This window comes from Neodiprion pinetum, chromosome 3 (assembly GCF_021155775.2).
Source record: "Neodiprion pinetum isolate iyNeoPine1 chromosome 3, iyNeoPine1.2, whole genome shotgun sequence".
Taxonomy (NCBI): domain Eukaryota; kingdom Metazoa; phylum Arthropoda; class Insecta; order Hymenoptera; family Diprionidae; genus Neodiprion; species Neodiprion pinetum.
In genome coordinates this window covers 4,626,882-4,642,856 of record NC_060234.1, presented here as the reverse complement: position 1 = coordinate 4,642,856, position 15,975 = coordinate 4,626,882, and the positions used below count along the sequence as shown (strand labels likewise).

The following is a 15,975-nucleotide window of genomic DNA, read 5'->3' as shown; positions in this document are numbered from 1 at the left end:
TTACTTATAGGTATTATAGATATGTATTACTTACACAAGAAATGTACTATTTGGAATTATAAAAGAACTGTTCAGCCAATCCGAACGAAATTTCGGCCGCTACAAACATTTTCAGCCTTCCACAATTTCCGTGAAAAAAATAGACAAACAAAAACGGACGCATGAATTTTCAAAAATTAGATGATTCTTAGAATTTTATGTGAATTTTCATATAATTTGATATCTGCGTATTCTTGTTAATAATATCCGTAATCTTATTTCAAATCGTGATACTTTAAATTTTTCAGACGAGTCTATTTTTACTTCGAAATAATTTTTAAAGGGACCTTGCGGTCTAGAATTTTCAATAAATCGATTTTTTTTTCCAATATTTCGAAAGTATAGTAACTTAAGAATATACTGTGAAAATTTGGTAATGATATTCAGAGTATTTCAAGTTTTACAGCCCATTGAAGGTCGGCGCCAAAATACGTAGAAGGGTCAGTGAATACTTCTATTGTTCGTAGAAAAGCAGCTGCTACCTGAGATGTCTACCTGAATTGGTAGTGAAAATATGAGAGAAGAGTATGAGAAGACTGAAGGGATATTGTATGGTACTGGAATTGCAGATTAATGGAAGTACATGTTTAAATCTAATTTTTTGGAGAAAATACCTACTTGAAATTTTCAACGCGTCTATCTCGAAACTACTTTTTTCTGTCTTATGTTAATCGATTAAAAAAAAATTGCTCGACCGATTCATCTCAAATTAAAATATGTTATTGAGTACACTGGCAGCTATCGCAGGGACTAGAACGAAAGTTTTCCATTAAGTATTTATAATTTTTTTATAGGCAAAACGTTGTTAAAATCAGGCTGCTTTCCGACTTCTAATTTTGACAATATGCCATTTTATCATTTTTTATTTTTTTTTCTTCATTTTAGTTCCTGCGATAGATATACTCATAATAATTAAGGGTCATTTTTAATTTTTTTATTTCAGATAAGTGAAGCACCAAATCCATTAACAGCAGCAAGGTCAACTTTTTTCGAAGGGACGACTTCAGCACTATTTTTAAAATAATAAAAAAAAAAAAAAAAAAAATTGGTTGTCTGTAAAGTCGGTTTACGGACGATAGTTTGACGTGATAACGTCATAAAGAAACATTGATGAAAAATACGATTCAAATTGCTAGCTATGACGTCACGCGACGCCTCGCCAGCTCAGCGACAAGTCCAAAAGTTATGGTGGCGCCATCTAGTATCACTGAATTTTTGCAACGTAAAATATCAGTAAATAGAGCTTAACCAACAACGGAGCTGCAATTAACCTATTCGAGCTGCTGTTTTGTTGTGGGTGAAATAAATTCCAGTGGTATCTAAGTGCCGTGAATCGTTAAACAAGCGAAATGCTATCGCAGGCGTTTCAGCCGTAGCCATGTTGACGTTGAGAGTGTGTGAATACGTGTATCAGCTGACGACGGAATATTTTATAATAATTTTGTTCGTTACTTTCGATTTAACTGTAATCTTCCACTGCTATTTCACCCACAACAATTTTGAATAAGGAATCATATCGTCACAAAACATTTGAAAAGTATGCTCTCGTCTTTGAGAATTCACGTTGCGAAATCCACTCGTCCGCGTGCACATGTGGTAGTGTCAGAAAAATAAAAGACATCACGATGGTTCACTCTTAATATCATCATTACAACCTTTATTAAATGCCATACTAATATATAAATAATCCGATAACATACACATAACTTTTATAAATCTTTTTGCTGCACTATCAGATAAATAAGTTGGATTTTTAAATTTTCAATTTTCAAATAGTCCATCAATAAAATCTTTGGGCTTTTGCCCTCCAAACAATTGATTTATATTACCGGCCGTAGTAGCGTAGCGTGTAACGTCAAAGACTACGGAACGGGAGGATCTGAGTTCAAATCCCCAGCCTTTCACGGTAGCTCGCCAAAATTGTAAGACGGGCCACGTCATTCAGGCGCCGAATTGGCGGGTTGAAGTTTGAACTCGGTCCGGCAGCCACACGGACCAAAGGTTTTCTGCAGTTTTCTTTGTGTCCCTTGCGCTAATGCGGATGTTTCTATTGAACATCACAAGCAGACGGCTGCAGCCGCATAATGGTGGCCATGGCACCGTTATTTTTAACCAAATTTTAAAATAAATGTCATTTAAGGACTTGTCATTAATACGTTCCGTATGGATTTTTTAGGATCTTATTTAGTTTGTTACAGAAATGTCACAAGGGGTTAAGGATTTTTTTAAAGGATAAAATTAAATATGCAAAATAAAATATTTTATACCATTCTGTTTAGAGAGATGGCAAAAAGATATGGATCATCGACATAGCATCCGCGAACTAGTGATTGAGGACAAGAGTAAATGAAACGAAATGATGTTGACATGGAGAGTGATAATGATTAACGATAAGCGAGGTTTTCATCGATCTTGATGCGGCGATACAGACAGTATCGCAAGAGAACGTTGCGCAGACTGACGGTTTACAGGTTTACAGAGCGAGAGAATACATAGATTACACACATACATGATATTGAGACAGTAGACAATACATGAGATACAGCTGCTGATTTGTTTTGAGTCGCGAGACTGGCAAGCGGCGAGATTTGACGCAGAGACGGCAATTAGTAAACATTGCACGCGAGTGCGCGTCCATGCGTGAGGACGATTTTGAGTGTCGCGAGACACACATTTGACTAATTCGATACTTTGCCGAAACAACGACAATACCTTTAAACAGTCCCCACTCAAGGTTGAGCTGCACGGTTGCCCACTAGAGCAGGTAATATCAGAAATGAATTTAGCAAAAAGCGAAGGGTACAGCATAGCAAGTCTTGCAATTATGATGATAGATAGCATTATGTGCGGCTACTGGACACAGAATATGTAATGACTGCATGTAATGAGAACTGCCTGACACTAGGCGCCGTTATTATTTTAGATTTCGCTGCCATCTAGTAACATTTAGATTCTAGGGTTACTACCCTAGAACAGACTTGGAACAAGAGTGGTTGGAACACCTGCCGATGTGATGTCTGCTACTAGCAATTTGTGTTTGTAAAGAGACAACAAAACGTAAACAAACATTAAAATTACTTTAAAAATGACAAGTGTACCTGACGTTAAAAATGAACCAATCAACTACACAGCGGGTGAGTGAAATATATAAATTTATTATATACGTATACATAAATATAAAGAAGGTAGAATTCTGTTGGTTATGTTTGTGACATAAGAATATGAAATCCATACCGCAGGCTCGTTCATTATCTATTATCCAATTTTCTCCACATTGCTGATGGTTATTTTCTGGTTAGAAATCCGTCAAATGATGCATGGATTTGGCGACAGTTCAGCCCCGCTGTTAGAGTCAGCAAAAATAATCGAGGATGTCGTACTGCACCAAATGCGAGCAATCGTTTACAGGGCGTGCGAAGTTGCTGATAGGCGAGGGAATAGAATAATAACACCTGAAGATTTTATTTTTCTCATGCGCAAAGATAAGGTCAAGGTTCAACGGCTGTTGAAGTACCTAGGCAAGTGGTATTTTTCTTACATTGATGTCTTATTAATTTTGGTACGTTGTGAATCTATCTCTGTAAACTAAATACATCCCTCCAATTTGATCTGTTTTCTTTTTGTTTCAGAAGTAAAAGAGCTGCGAGCAATAATGCACAAGACGGTTCAACCAGAGAGTATGGGGAATTTTTTCGAGGCTGACGGTGGCGAAGTTTTGACAAAGCGAAAACGTCCTTATCATGATTTCATTCAATTGATCGACAATACAGGGGAATTACTCGAAAATAGAAGCACTTTTGATATCGTTAAACAGAACAGACTGATCAGGGCAGAGATGGTCACTAGAAAAATGGATGAAATTCAATATGTGGAATACTCAAAGGCACGGCACGCTTCCTTCACAAATAACAAACAGCGACACAAATTCAGCGACTGGGTATGCCCGGATGGTAAAGTGAATTCAACCATATTATGTGTATAGATCAGGTTGGTTTTTTTAAGTTACTTTCTCTTATGTACCCTTTGAAAAGTTAGTTTTTCGCCTCAAACGAAGTCTCGTAAAACTGGAACTCTATAGCAAAATTCTAAAACGTTACTCATCCGGTTTGAATTTTTCAAACACTCGAACTAAACTTTTAGAATTTTGCTACCGAGCTTCGGTTTCACGAGGCTTAATTTGAGGCTCAAAACTAACTTTTCGAAGTTTATGTAAGAAGAAAAAAAAAAAACCATTCTAGTATATACATATATTTTTTTTCTGTTCAGTATCTAATCATAAATCGAATCTTCAACGCTTACAGATGATGTGAAAATATCAAAACAAGGCTACCAAATTTTGAGCTATCTCGCTTACGAAACTGTCGCGCAAATTATAGACTTGGCGCTTGTGGTCCGACAAGATCAGAGTAAGATTCATGGAGACGCTATTGAAAGGCTTAAACTAAACCACTGTAATCCCTATACCTACAAGCCTTATCAGCATAATATGGTAAACGAGATTATGGATTTCTTCTCCTTTACCTGTGTCACAAATAATTGGCCGCGTTCCATTATATAATCTCTTGGATTACAGGGAGTCGTAATAAAGCCAATCAGTCCGTCGGAAATAAATGAGGCATTGAGGAGGTATTGGTCACCACAGCTGGATATTACAGGGCCATTTTACAGATCATCTCTGCGTCCGCTGCACCCAAAATTACTTGCTTGTTGAGACATAGGCTGCGGAGGTACGAGCTTGTATTAAAATAATTGCAGGGTTGATGTTGATAATAGCTTCAGTTTATTTATTGTTATCGAGCCACGGCCGTTTTATATTTCAATATATGACTGCGATTTTGTTCTATATTACTCATTAAACTCAATAATCATGATATCAAGTGTATATTTCTAAAATTACAGAGCATCGTACGTACTACATTATAATTTGAGGAAAAACGCTAGATTTGGAATAAAAATACAAAGAAAAGTAATGACTACTTTTGGAAGTTTCTTGTTACGTATTTTACAAAATTCACGATTTACATGCTTACAATATTCTGTTTCTTTTTATTTTTCAGTCGTGTAATAAAATTTATCTACAATTATGCAAAGATCATTATCAGCATCACAGTATATGTCATGATTTACAATATAGGTATATTCAACGTGTATTTGTGTATCCTCCTCCTTTGATTATTGACCACAAATCTATTATATTAGAACTATACAATTTTGTCAATTATGTTTGGACGAATTATCATTATTATTAAACATATCGATAACATTTTAAAACATTCAACCGCTTACAAACTACCCTAATTTTATAAATTACGGCTTGTCGAGGTTTTTAAAGTATTTCTTTTAAATTGTTTCAATACTGTTTCAGTAACAATTTATTATTGCCTAAGAAATAACACCTGAGAACTATTTTCTCTTTAAAAAACTTGTCTACTTGAAAATGGTCGTCCAATCGAAATCCATAATAGCTTCTTTTGTGGTTGTCCAATCACGTGTTTGAACTAAGATTTCATGTCCAAGGTTTTTAACAATGACTACCAACATTTGTTCAACCCTTTTCTATAAATACGCGTAGTTTTAATAAAATGGTATATTTTTTTTAAAAACTACTACTTGTCTACTATTGACAGAATTCTTTATCTCAGATAGGCACAATCATCTGCGGTACAATTTTCTAGTTGCCCTACGAATGTACACAGAGGCTTATCTTACTTTTATATCATGGTGAAAGTAGAGTCGATACTCTGGCTTTCCCTTCAGCTCCCCCTGTGATACAGGTTCCAGATTGATTTGCCGTCGACCAGTCGCAGCATAACGTGCCATTATGGCCCCCAAGTTCCAATACTTTTTGTGTACCAGGTGGCATCTGAAAAATTATACAATAAATTAAGGAAACACACGAACAATGGAGTTAGAGAATTGGGGAAAAAAATCACCGAGATGTAAAACTTTATTTACCTTGTAAATGTTACCGCCCGATTGTGTGCAAATCAGCATGTGACTCCCATTTTGGTCAAAAGCGAATAGCTTTCCATGTACTGAATTTTTTTCCACCTTAATTTTCATCTCCCACGTATTTTTGTTTGTCTGATTTAAATTTCTTTGACATAATCTACCGTCTTCGCTTTGGGCGCAAATATTCGTGAAGTCGTTTATCAGCTCGATGTCAATCACTGGACTTGAATGGCAGTTAAAATTATCTATTATTTCGTTCCTCCTCAAGTCGTGCATAACGATATTACCGTTAGATAGACCAGTTATCAATAGCTGTCCATTGTGATTGAACGTGGAACAGAGGGCAGTCAAGTTTTGGTCTAATGGTAGAGTTCTTTCTAGTTTCCTTGTTTTTATATCGTAGAGCAGTAGTTTCCCTTCACTGGAATCTGACACCGAACCTTGCACCGAACAGACAAAAGTAGATTCGGCTGGATTACATATCAACGTTACAATTCGGGAACCTTCGTGATGGATTTCCCATAATCTTTTACTATCCCTTGTATCGTGCAATTGAATTATTCCGTTATTGTCTCCGTGCAAAAAGTATCTTTCGTTCTTTGATATCCAATCTAGAGCAGTTATGGCATTATTGGAATTTGCCGTTGTTGATGTGAAAGTGGCGACTGTTCTGGAAAATGAATTGTCGGTTGGCAAAATATAAGCAATGTATGCTATAATTGTAACGATATTGCATTTTCTTGATTACTTTGGGGACGGAATCGGTGTCCATATTTTAATTACTCCATCTGCGTCACCAGTCGCGACGTAAGAACCACTTGCGTTGCTCTTACATTGAATAATTGACGTTTTGTGTTCAGTGTATTCTTCCTGTTAAAACGAAGGAACATTTTAGACAGTAAAGAATATTTAAAATCACTCGCATTCGATTATTTGCTGTGCATCAATCTCACCTGACTAAGAAGAATGTAGCTGGCGTCGATTTTCTCTTTATTTTTTCTCTCAAATGCCGCGTCTATGGAAGAATCTCTCTTCCTAGAACTATTCAATCTTGAATCACAGCTGATACTTCTCTTGGCAACAGCTTCTGACTTGCTTAGCGAATTTATTCTACATTTTGTGTTTAGTCTCTTGGTGATCTGTTCAGTTTCCATCTGTTTTTTAACACTCACTATAGGTTTTCTACCAAGTACGGGACTAGAGCTGCCACCTATATTTCTTATCAAGTTTTTCAGCGTCTTCGGATTCTCTGTTAAAGGTGATTCTCTGAAATAGAGGAAAATCATTTAATCGTTACGCACTTGTGTACCGATTTTTGAGATTATTTCTGTTGGATTCAGATGTCGAGATCTTGGTTCTTACTGAGCTATGATATAAAAATCATCCATGATTGGTGGATGTTGAGGTACAGGTCCTGCATTAACATCCGATATTGTCTCTGGTTTGACCGCATCAGCAAGTCTCTGTTTCAGAGTGTCATTTTCCTCCTGGAGACGCTTAAGTCTTACCGAATCTTCATCTATAGCTAGCAACGTCGGCTGCGGCATACACTGAGACAAAAAAAAATAGATACAATCTACGTTTTGATTTGATTTGTATTACTTCTCTCATCACATCCTTTGAATAATACTCACTTGGAATATTGTAGCTAAAAAATTGTGCAACGAAACGAGCATGGTGTCTTGCCACTGCCTGCTGAAGTGAACCGAGTAAACAGGATTATCTTCGGGATTTTTAATAAATGGCAGCGCTGTGGATGCACAAATTTCGTTTCGTGAATAACGAGTCAATTGATCTGTTGGTAATACTGAAAACTAAAGCTAAACACTTTTCTTACCGAACCATTCCTTCCATTCACTATGACCCTGGAGCTCCGGTGCCATTTTAATAAAAAACTCTTGGATACGATCCTGTTTGTTGTTAACCGCCGCGTTAACCAGGTACATTTTCAATACAGCATTTTCCAGCTTTCTTATACCAGGTGTGAAATGATTCTCAAGACGAGAAAACATTCTCAAATCCAAATGGCCCCATAATTCTCTCAGTGCATTTAGATCGTAGTTGTATATGTACTGTGTCAGCTGATCAACTATTTTGTCGACCTGTAAATAATAATTTTGCTTCTATAAGGTGCAATGGAAGAGAAAGAAAAAGTATATATTTGTGATATTTCATAGCAATATATTCATCGCTAAATATATGCAGCAATTTGAATGTTTTGTATCTCGTTTTGGATTTTGATCTCTCATTGATAATTGTATAAGATCCTAATCTGATACGTATGTGTGAAGATATCGATGATTTGATGCGATAGTTTTCGTCTGTTATTGTTAAATAATTGTAGAGGGGCAAAACGTCATGCATCACTTACTCTAAATCCCTTCTCCTTTTCAGCTTTAAGATCGTTATCGAAGGCTTTTAACGTCTGACTAAACCCTCTGAATAACAAGTATTCCTTAACGAGTTCATCTACATACTGGACATGAGACATTTTCAATAAATAAGAAAGTTTTTTTGTTTCAACTGTTCAATATTCGAGACAATGACAGCTCTATGTTGTTATAACCCAGCCATTTTCCACTTGGTGGCAACAATGCAGAATGCATCCCTCCGATGCATACGAATTATCTCTAATTTGGCAACCATGGAACCTAACATAGCGCTACAAATTTGCTTTGCCCGCTTTCCGCTCGCGGTTTTTAATCAGTGTGCGCAACGTCGGTCATAAAAATTCCCTAGTTCAAATTGTATCGCAAGTAAAATTGTCGCGGGATTCACGTAAAGCCAATAACGGAGTATACAAAACGTACAACATTTTTACAAAATGATTCGGAAACAAATTGATATTTACTTGGAGGCTCTTGCGGGCTACATTAACGACGACGACAAATTAGTAATTGTTATAGATAATTATTCAGCGATATTACAATACATTTAAATTACTGTCATTTGCTCTTGTTAACTTACAATCTAACCTAGCTGAGCCTAGAACATATTTTTATGTTTATTTTACAGTTTGACATTCGTATTTCAATTCTAACGATATGAAACATTATTTCGTAGATCATATCGTCTTAAGTGCAATAAATGTTAAAGTGAGATTTATCTCACTCCAAGTTGTCTGCTCTTGTCACTGCTTTTCGACGTCATCCCTTCTTTCTGAAACATCATCTCATTTTTGATTATAGATATTTGTCAACAGGTTACTTACAAGTGGTTGAGCAAGGAGTTAGGCATCCACGTGAATTTGTCAAAGCAGCTGTTATTCGAGTACTGGGAAACTCAACGAGTGCAGAAAAATCATGTAATCAGTGCGACTTTCCTGCTCATGGGATACGTCAAGGAGCGAGAGATGCGAGTCGAGGTCGTCAAAGAGGATCATATGGCATCTGCGAAGGAGAAATTTGAAAAAATAATATCCGAGCATATTTACAGCTTGCAAAAAACTCTCCCTGAGATAGAGCTACTCGCCATTACTGACAAAGGCGATTCTCAATTGAGCGCTGTCCACTCTTCTCAGTCTGTTCTCAGGTCTGATCATGAGATGGAAGTTCTTCGTTGGGGTAGCGCCTTGTTAGCGAATAAACAGATGAAAAACAATACTCAGATTACAGCTCCGAAAGTTCGGGCAAATGCGAATACCGAGTCGAAGCTTACTGATCAGGCCAAGAATGTCAAGGAGTCCGGTGCTAAATCGACCACAAATAAAACAGCAGCGGCTAATTCGAGTGCAAAAACACAGAAAACTGCCTTCAACAATTTTTTTGCTAAGGCCATAGATAAGCAAAGCAAGGAAAAGACATCTGTGAAAGGTGTGAAGAGTAAACCTGTTGCGTCAAGCAGTAGTTTGACAACTACTTCACCCCATAAGAATAACTGGTTCGAGGAGAAGAAGAAACCTATTAGTTCGGACAACAAGGAGCCAAAAGAAAATCCGGAGAATTTTAGCGATTCAAAAAAGCCTAAACTTAATGAAGACAAAGAAAAATCTCCGAAAACTAATTTACCGAAAAAGAATGCATGGTTTGAAGCAAAGAAAAAGCCTCCAAGTACCAGCGACAAGGAAGCAAAAGTACAGGTGGAGAGTTGCAGCGATTCGAAAAAGGCCAACGTAGAAAAGTTTCAAGAAAAATCACCACAGACTGAAAAAGTTAGCAAACAAGAATCGGCGGTGAAAAATCTCAGCTCTGGGAAAACTGGCGATAAAAAAAAAGTAGCATCTTCTTCACGAGGAAAAAAACGCAAGACTTCTTCAAAGGGCGAGAATACTAATAAGAAACGAAAACGTATAGTTGTGATATCTAGTGACGAATCAAGTGATGACAGCGAGACTAGGGATGATATTGAGGAACCTGATAGTTCTGAAGAACCACCGCAAGTTGTTGAAAGAGTTAAAAGTTCTCCTTCGCCACCTCTGGTCAAGTGTGAAGGCGGGAGGCGCAAAGTTCGGAAATTGGTCGATAAAACGTTTGTCGATGAAGATGGGTATTTTGTCACTCAAAAAGAATACGTTTACGAAAGTTGTTCAGATAAGGAAGAGGAAATGCCGGTAGAGGCTGCAAAACCTTCTACCGCTGATGTTGCAGCAAAGACTGCTAACAAGCGGAAGCAAGTATCGCTGCTTAATTTCTTCAAGAAGTCGTAGTTAACTAATACGTGGAAAATGTAACTGTAATGATGAATCAAAATATTCGTTGAATATATGCAAGTCATAGACGTGAACTATACTGTACATTACTGAATTTTAGCGGGAAAATATGAAATTACTCGCAATAAAGATAGAATATTTTTGATTCGTATTAAGGAAAGGAATAAGGAATTAGCGATGCTTTCTTTACAATCAAATTATGGAAACTTATAAATTCTACGTCTATTATATTTGTTTCTGTCGTAATCTTTTTTTTCCTGTTACCTGATCAAACCCCGTTATTTTTTTCTTTCTTCTTTTTCACGAATCCAGAACGTAGAAGTTGTGCAATCACAAGAACTGTACATACCGAAGAACAAATTTGTTATTTTTGTTAATTAATGCGCATGATATGTTTAGGTAGGGGTTTACAATAATACCGCGATATTTGAATGCGTGTAAAAGCCCGGCGTTGACTCTTCTGGTAAGCCGTTCTCACTGCTGCCAAATATAATAACTAAATTTCCCCAGAATTTCGCAAAAGGTAGTCCTTTCAATTTTTACAACAGACTATCAGAAGCAAGTGTTTCTGTTGTACAATTTATTTTACCTCTATTTAAACAGTTAGTTACAGAAGATAAGTATAACGGAGTATTACCCTTCATTTCGCCTCGTTAAATACTGAAAGTCTATAATTATTGAGGCCATTTGCAACAAGGTAAGCAGTGCCAATATTGAAATCGGGCCACTTTAATAGTCAGTTTGGTTAGGTTTGAGATAGTTAATGTTTGTATCCGATATGCAATAAGTAATTAGGTTAAAGGTGACAGAAACTAGCGTTCGACCCATCATTGCCAGGATGAATGCGTGAAGGGAAACTGAAATATTTTATTTTCAGGTATCATGTCTGCACCGCCTCCTCACACAGACCGAGAATTAGATTTGAGTAATGCAGGACGAGGAGTATGGTTGGTTAAGGTTCCTAAATATATTGCGAACAAGTGGGAAAAGGCTTCCGGAGATATCGAAGTTGGCAAGCTGAAAATCACAAAGTTTGTTAAAAATGTTAAATTAACCGAAGATCGTTTACGATTGTAGAAATGACAATCATTCCATCGCTCCACACCCTCCCCTTGATCATGAGGGTTGTTTTATCCGCAGAAATCCAGGGGCCAAAGCAGAAGTTTCTCTAAGACTTTCGGAAGCTGTTTTAGCTCTGAAGGAACGAGAGGAAGAGGAAATTCCAAAGGCACACAGGCTGGATGTAACTACTGTCACTCGTCAAATGCTGGGTGTATTTTCTCATGTCACACGTGAGTTTGAACAATTTTTGTGGCTGTACGCTTTTCTTTCAAAATCACTAAAACCATTAGCTAGTCTATTATTACTTTGATCCTAGAATTGCTCAAAGTACGAATTAATAAATTAGGACAATGCAGCATGCATTCTCTGGCTTGAATCTATGCATCTACTAAATTGTCTATTCCAATGATTTTTACAGCTGCTAGCACTTCGGATGCTATTGTTCCAGAGACTGAAAAACTTTACATGGAGGGTAGAATAGTGCAGAAACTTGAATGCCGCCCTTACGGTAAGTATGGGTGATTCAGAATCGTTGAACCTTGACTTTAGTGGCAAATTTTCAGAAAAGTTCAATAGATTGAAATATTCTTCCAATCTTCGACTGCGTTGTTAATTTAAATTCGAAATTACATTTTTAGCTGACAACTGCTACATGAAGCTTAAGTTGGAAAGCATAAAACGAGCATCGGTGCCTCAGAGGCAAGTTCAACAATTGGATAGGGTTGTACAGAATTTCAAACCTGTATCTGATCACAAACACAACGTAAGTTATGAATGTAATTGTTGAAGAATTTTACCGTGTTTTCTGTTTGTCTTTATTTGGAGATTTTATCTGCATTATTTTTACAGATCGAATATGCCGAAAAGAAGAAGGCTGAAGGCAAGAAGATGAGAGATGACAAAGACGCGGTATTAGAGATGCTATTTGCAGCATTTGAGAAACATCAGTACTACAATATTCGAGACCTTGCCAAAATCACCAGGCAGCCTATCGTAAGTTATGCCACAATCTTATAAAATTTTTTTGCAGACATATACGATTTTTCCGAGAATTGGGGAATTACACTTTTGCAATGATTCGTGAAAAAATTGATTTACAGGTTTACTTAAAAGAAATTTTGAATGAAGTGTGCAATTACAACTTGAAGAACCCGCACAGAAATATGTGGGAATTGAAACCTGAGTATCGTCATTACAAGGATGATCAGAAGCCAGCGGCAACTGCCACAAAAGTTGATGACTCGGATGATGATTAGTACTTTGTTTTATATACTTTTTTAGAATGTTTGGACGATTTGCTGCCTGTGATTTGCTAGTTCAGATCTTGATTTACTGAGTTCACTGATTACAATCGATCAACTCATAGATCGATGCAATTTCTTAAATGGAAATTTATTTGATTCGTAAAGGCGTTCCAGGAATAGCTTTGGTGAATTTAAGCAGAGTTTGTGAGATAGTAAAGTGATAAATCGCGTCCCCATGGAATAATTCTTCTATATCGACGCCAGGCAAAGAGAGAAAATAAAAGACTTTCTCTTGTCAAAGGATCCAAATAATAGGGAAATTTGCGGAAATCCGCATTGGATGATTTGTAAATAGTGATATATTGTATTTATTTTTACATCAATCGTTTAGATGCGAAGAGAGAAGTTGAAGAAGCAAAGACTTTATCTCAGATGTAGATTTGTTCATATTGTTACTCGACATAAGTTTCATACGGAAATATTAAAGAGAATCTACAAATATAATGGTGCGTAGGAGTAAAAAATATATCAAAACATAATGAAACGGTAATGCACTTTAAAAAAAATTACATTACAGTATATTTAAACATATATATATAAGATACAATTACACCAGCCATCATGCTCTGATTTATAGAAATCAAATCAAGGCTTCTGCTCATCCCAAAGCATAGGGAGACTGTCTGGCTGTCTCAAGAGTAAAGCTGCCTCTGGCACTGCAAAAATAATGTTAATCGCTCATTAGTTCCGAAGCTGTAATGGCAAAGCTCCAAAGTTTTTTTCTCTTTATTGTAACTGGTTTGATACTAATAATTCTCGGTGGACATACACAAGTATCTCCGCAGCTGTTTTCTGTACTAAACAAAGTTTTTCTACTCGTACTTACAATTTGTTAAAAACTCTACCACCCATGTACACTTCGTTGTGTCGCTCAAGTGCTTCCAGGTACATTGAACGTGTTCCTGTGGCACGGAAACCGGTCGGGTTCCTGATAGATTCTGCGAAGAAGTAATAGGCGCGGGAATGGGCGCAGCTCCCTGTAAAGGATAATGTGTTAGAGTGCTGCGATATGCGCAATGACAAACTCTCAACTTGTGCGAAACTTACCGACAAGGTCCAGTCCGCATCCAGGCTGACTGCTACCGCCGTTGGGGTAAAAATCGGTATCACCAATGGCATCCATGATGCCGAGAAGTCCTCCATTTGTGTGGATTATCTGAACATGGTCAGCGTCAGTTTGGTGAATTCGGGATCCAGCTCCAGCAGAGTTAAAAAGAGGAAGCGCTGGGTCGAGACCTGTGAAAATATTCGAGCAATGATGAAAAACGATTCCTTGTGTAAAGAAGACCGGATTTTCGAACGAGTTAAAGAATCTCATCTGCCTTTTACTCACCTATGACAGCGTCGATTGTGCCCTCAGCGTTGCGGGCAGCAATTCCAGACACGTGAGCACCTAGAGAGTGTCCAACGAGTTTCGTCGATGCTACGTTGAGGCCGGCATTGGCGCTGAGGAAGTTGATCATCAGACTAACTCTGGCGGCAACACCTCTGACGCTTGATGAAGCACTCACGTAAAGAGCACCAGCAATGGAACTCCAATCGATCACAATCACGTTGTAGTCGCCTTCAGCTAGATAGGCTGAGGATAAAAACGAGGAGATATGAACACAGATATGAACACAGGACTCAACGATGTGAAGTCAAATTACGTCTTAGAAAAAACAATTTTCCTGTAATTCTTACAACCGGTGTGAACTTAGCATCCCCACCATCTCTATGTCAAAAACATGCTACAATTCTATTCATATCCAGATTAGTTCTATATTTCCTGATAAGTTTCAATAAAATTTCTGTTAATTTACCCTAAAAAAAGGGTGCATAAAGGATGATACGCTAACTTTGCGCTGTATCTTAGAGCGTCTAAGCGAATTTCAATTATTCCAGCTGAATGGAATATTTTTTTTTTTTCATCCGTTTTTGGACAGTAGAGGATTCATCAGATAAATGTTCCATTCAGCTGGGATGATCGAAATCCGCTTAGATGCTGTAAGATACAACGCCAAGTTAATATTTCATTCCTTGTTCAGCCCTTTCTTAGGGGTAAATCAACAGATCTCTTATTGAAATGTATCAAGAACTACTCTGGATTCTAATATAACTACAGTTTATTTTTGATAATAAGTTTACACCGGTTTCTTACCATCGCGGATGGTAATGCAGGCGTCTGAATTCTGGTTCGACCTCCATCCATGAGTGATAAATCGAGTCGGGCGAGAACTGCTCCAGTTACTACCACTGACGCTAGATACGGAGTTGAGAACTAAGAGCTGAGAATTCCTGGGGTTGTTACTGTGCAAAGAGAAGACTGTAATCAGCTTGAGCTGGTCAGACGGCGCTTAAAAGTCAACAGAACTCTATTCTCACCGAGTAAAAAGATTGAATGTTATGGTTTCGACATTGCGAGAAAGGATGGAATCACTCGAATCAAAACCAGTCAGATCTTCACCCTTTTCCAGCAGGTCGATCAGTTGAGGAACTCCGTCTCCGTCAGGGAAATACATGTAGTCATGCTCAGGTTCAATCACCTCCCCAGTGTAAACTGCATTATTTTGATCAAATAATTAATTTTCGATGTAAACCAAGTGCCTCGAAATTGTTGGAAATGGTATGATGAAATAAATTCACGGCACTGTGAATGGATAATCGAGAAAAATCAAGTAATATTGAATGGTATCGTACCTGAGGCAGTAATCGCAAGAACAGCTATGAGCAGTAGCTTCATTTTTGCAACAAAAACTTGAATTGCCCTGTTATTCGCAGAATACTGTACTTATAGTGCCAGCAATTATCGATTCGTGATTGATAATCAAAACAGATTTAAATCTGAGTTTCAATCCCCTTGTGGTTATTGATTAAGGCTCAATTACAACGTTCTTTCATCTAATCTAAAATGTGATAAAATCCAAACATTTGATCTAGCCCATTTTGGTATTTTTGATTTAAAACAAACAAGATTATTATCTGGATGAC

General features: G+C 37.3%; 5 protein-coding genes across 10 annotated transcripts; 3 read left to right on the top strand and 2 right to left on the bottom strand.

The window, feature by feature from the left end:
* Window positions 1-2,663: 2,663 nt before the first annotated feature.
* Spt3 (Transcription initiation protein Spt3) lies at window positions 2,664-6,561 on the top strand. 2 transcript variants are annotated; one of them, XM_046616482.2, is made up of 6 exons: window positions 2,664-3,173; window positions 3,339-3,557; window positions 3,669-3,989; window positions 4,341-4,528; window positions 4,613-4,766; window positions 4,939-6,561. In XM_046616482.2, the coding sequence occupies exons 1-5, from the start codon at window positions 3,125-3,127 to the stop codon at window positions 4,748-4,750; spliced, it is 915 nt and encodes a 304-aa protein (XP_046472438.1). In that variant the 5' UTR covers window positions 2,664-3,124; the 3' UTR covers window positions 4,751-4,766; window positions 4,939-6,561. The 2 variants fall into 2 exon arrangements, with proteins under 2 accessions (XP_046472438.1, XP_068990594.1); XM_069134493.1 differs by having other exon boundaries at window positions 2,666-3,173; window positions 4,613-6,561.
* Window positions 3,742-8,575, bottom strand: LOC124214251 (WD repeat-containing protein 91). 3 transcript variants are annotated; one of them, XM_046616467.2, is made up of 9 exons: window positions 8,363-8,575; window positions 7,829-8,093; window positions 7,626-7,741; window positions 7,354-7,541; window positions 6,945-7,257; window positions 6,740-6,861; window positions 5,995-6,661; window positions 5,749-5,902; window positions 3,742-4,758 (listed from the first exon to the last, which is right to left on the bottom strand). In XM_046616467.2, the coding sequence occupies exons 1-8, from the start codon at window positions 8,480-8,482 to the stop codon at window positions 5,756-5,758; spliced, it is 1,938 nt and encodes a 645-aa protein (XP_046472423.1). In that variant the 5' UTR covers window positions 8,483-8,575; the 3' UTR covers window positions 3,742-4,758; window positions 5,749-5,755. The 3 variants fall into 3 exon arrangements, with proteins under 3 accessions (XP_046472423.1, XP_046472424.1, XP_046472422.1); XM_046616468.2 differs by lacking the exon at window positions 3,742-4,758 and adding an exon at window positions 4,797-5,595; XM_046616466.2 differs by lacking the exon at window positions 3,742-4,758 and having other exon boundaries at window positions 4,797-5,902.
* A 153-nt stretch (window positions 8,576-8,728) lies between these two features.
* Window positions 8,729-10,694, top strand: LOC124214253 (DNA polymerase delta subunit 3-like). 2 transcript variants are annotated; one of them, XM_046616473.2, is made up of 2 exons: window positions 8,729-8,884; window positions 9,194-10,694. In XM_046616473.2, the coding sequence occupies exons 1-2, from the start codon at window positions 8,816-8,818 to the stop codon at window positions 10,634-10,636; spliced, it is 1,512 nt and encodes a 503-aa protein (XP_046472429.1). In that variant the 5' UTR covers window positions 8,729-8,815; the 3' UTR covers window positions 10,637-10,694. The 2 variants fall into 2 exon arrangements, with proteins under 2 accessions (XP_046472429.1, XP_046472430.1); XM_046616474.2 differs by having other exon boundaries at window positions 8,758-8,884; window positions 9,180-10,694.
* A 468-nt stretch (window positions 10,695-11,162) lies between these two features.
* On the top strand, window positions 11,163-15,292 carry TfIIFbeta (transcription factor TFIIFbeta). 2 transcript variants are annotated; one of them, XM_046616485.2, is made up of 7 exons: window positions 11,163-11,336; window positions 11,517-11,670; window positions 11,780-11,931; window positions 12,120-12,209; window positions 12,340-12,464; window positions 12,551-12,694; window positions 12,802-15,292. In XM_046616485.2, the coding sequence occupies exons 2-7, from the start codon at window positions 11,522-11,524 to the stop codon at window positions 12,955-12,957; spliced, it is 816 nt and encodes a 271-aa protein (XP_046472441.1). In that variant the 5' UTR covers window positions 11,163-11,336; window positions 11,517-11,521; the 3' UTR covers window positions 12,958-15,292. The 2 variants fall into 2 exon arrangements, with proteins under 2 accessions (XP_046472441.1, XP_046472442.1); XM_046616486.2 differs by lacking the exon at window positions 11,163-11,336 and adding an exon at window positions 11,380-11,441.
* On the bottom strand, window positions 13,287-15,799 carry LOC124214257 (phospholipase A1 VesT1.02). The gene is made up of 7 exons (XM_046616481.2): window positions 15,685-15,799; window positions 15,370-15,544; window positions 15,146-15,294; window positions 14,339-14,584; window positions 14,053-14,241; window positions 13,832-13,982; window positions 13,287-13,661 (listed from the first exon to the last, which is right to left on the bottom strand). The coding sequence occupies exons 1-7, from the start codon at window positions 15,725-15,727 to the stop codon at window positions 13,604-13,606; spliced, it is 1,011 nt and encodes a 336-aa protein (XP_046472437.1). The 5' UTR covers window positions 15,728-15,799; the 3' UTR covers window positions 13,287-13,603.
* Window positions 15,800-15,975: the final 176 nt, after the last annotated feature.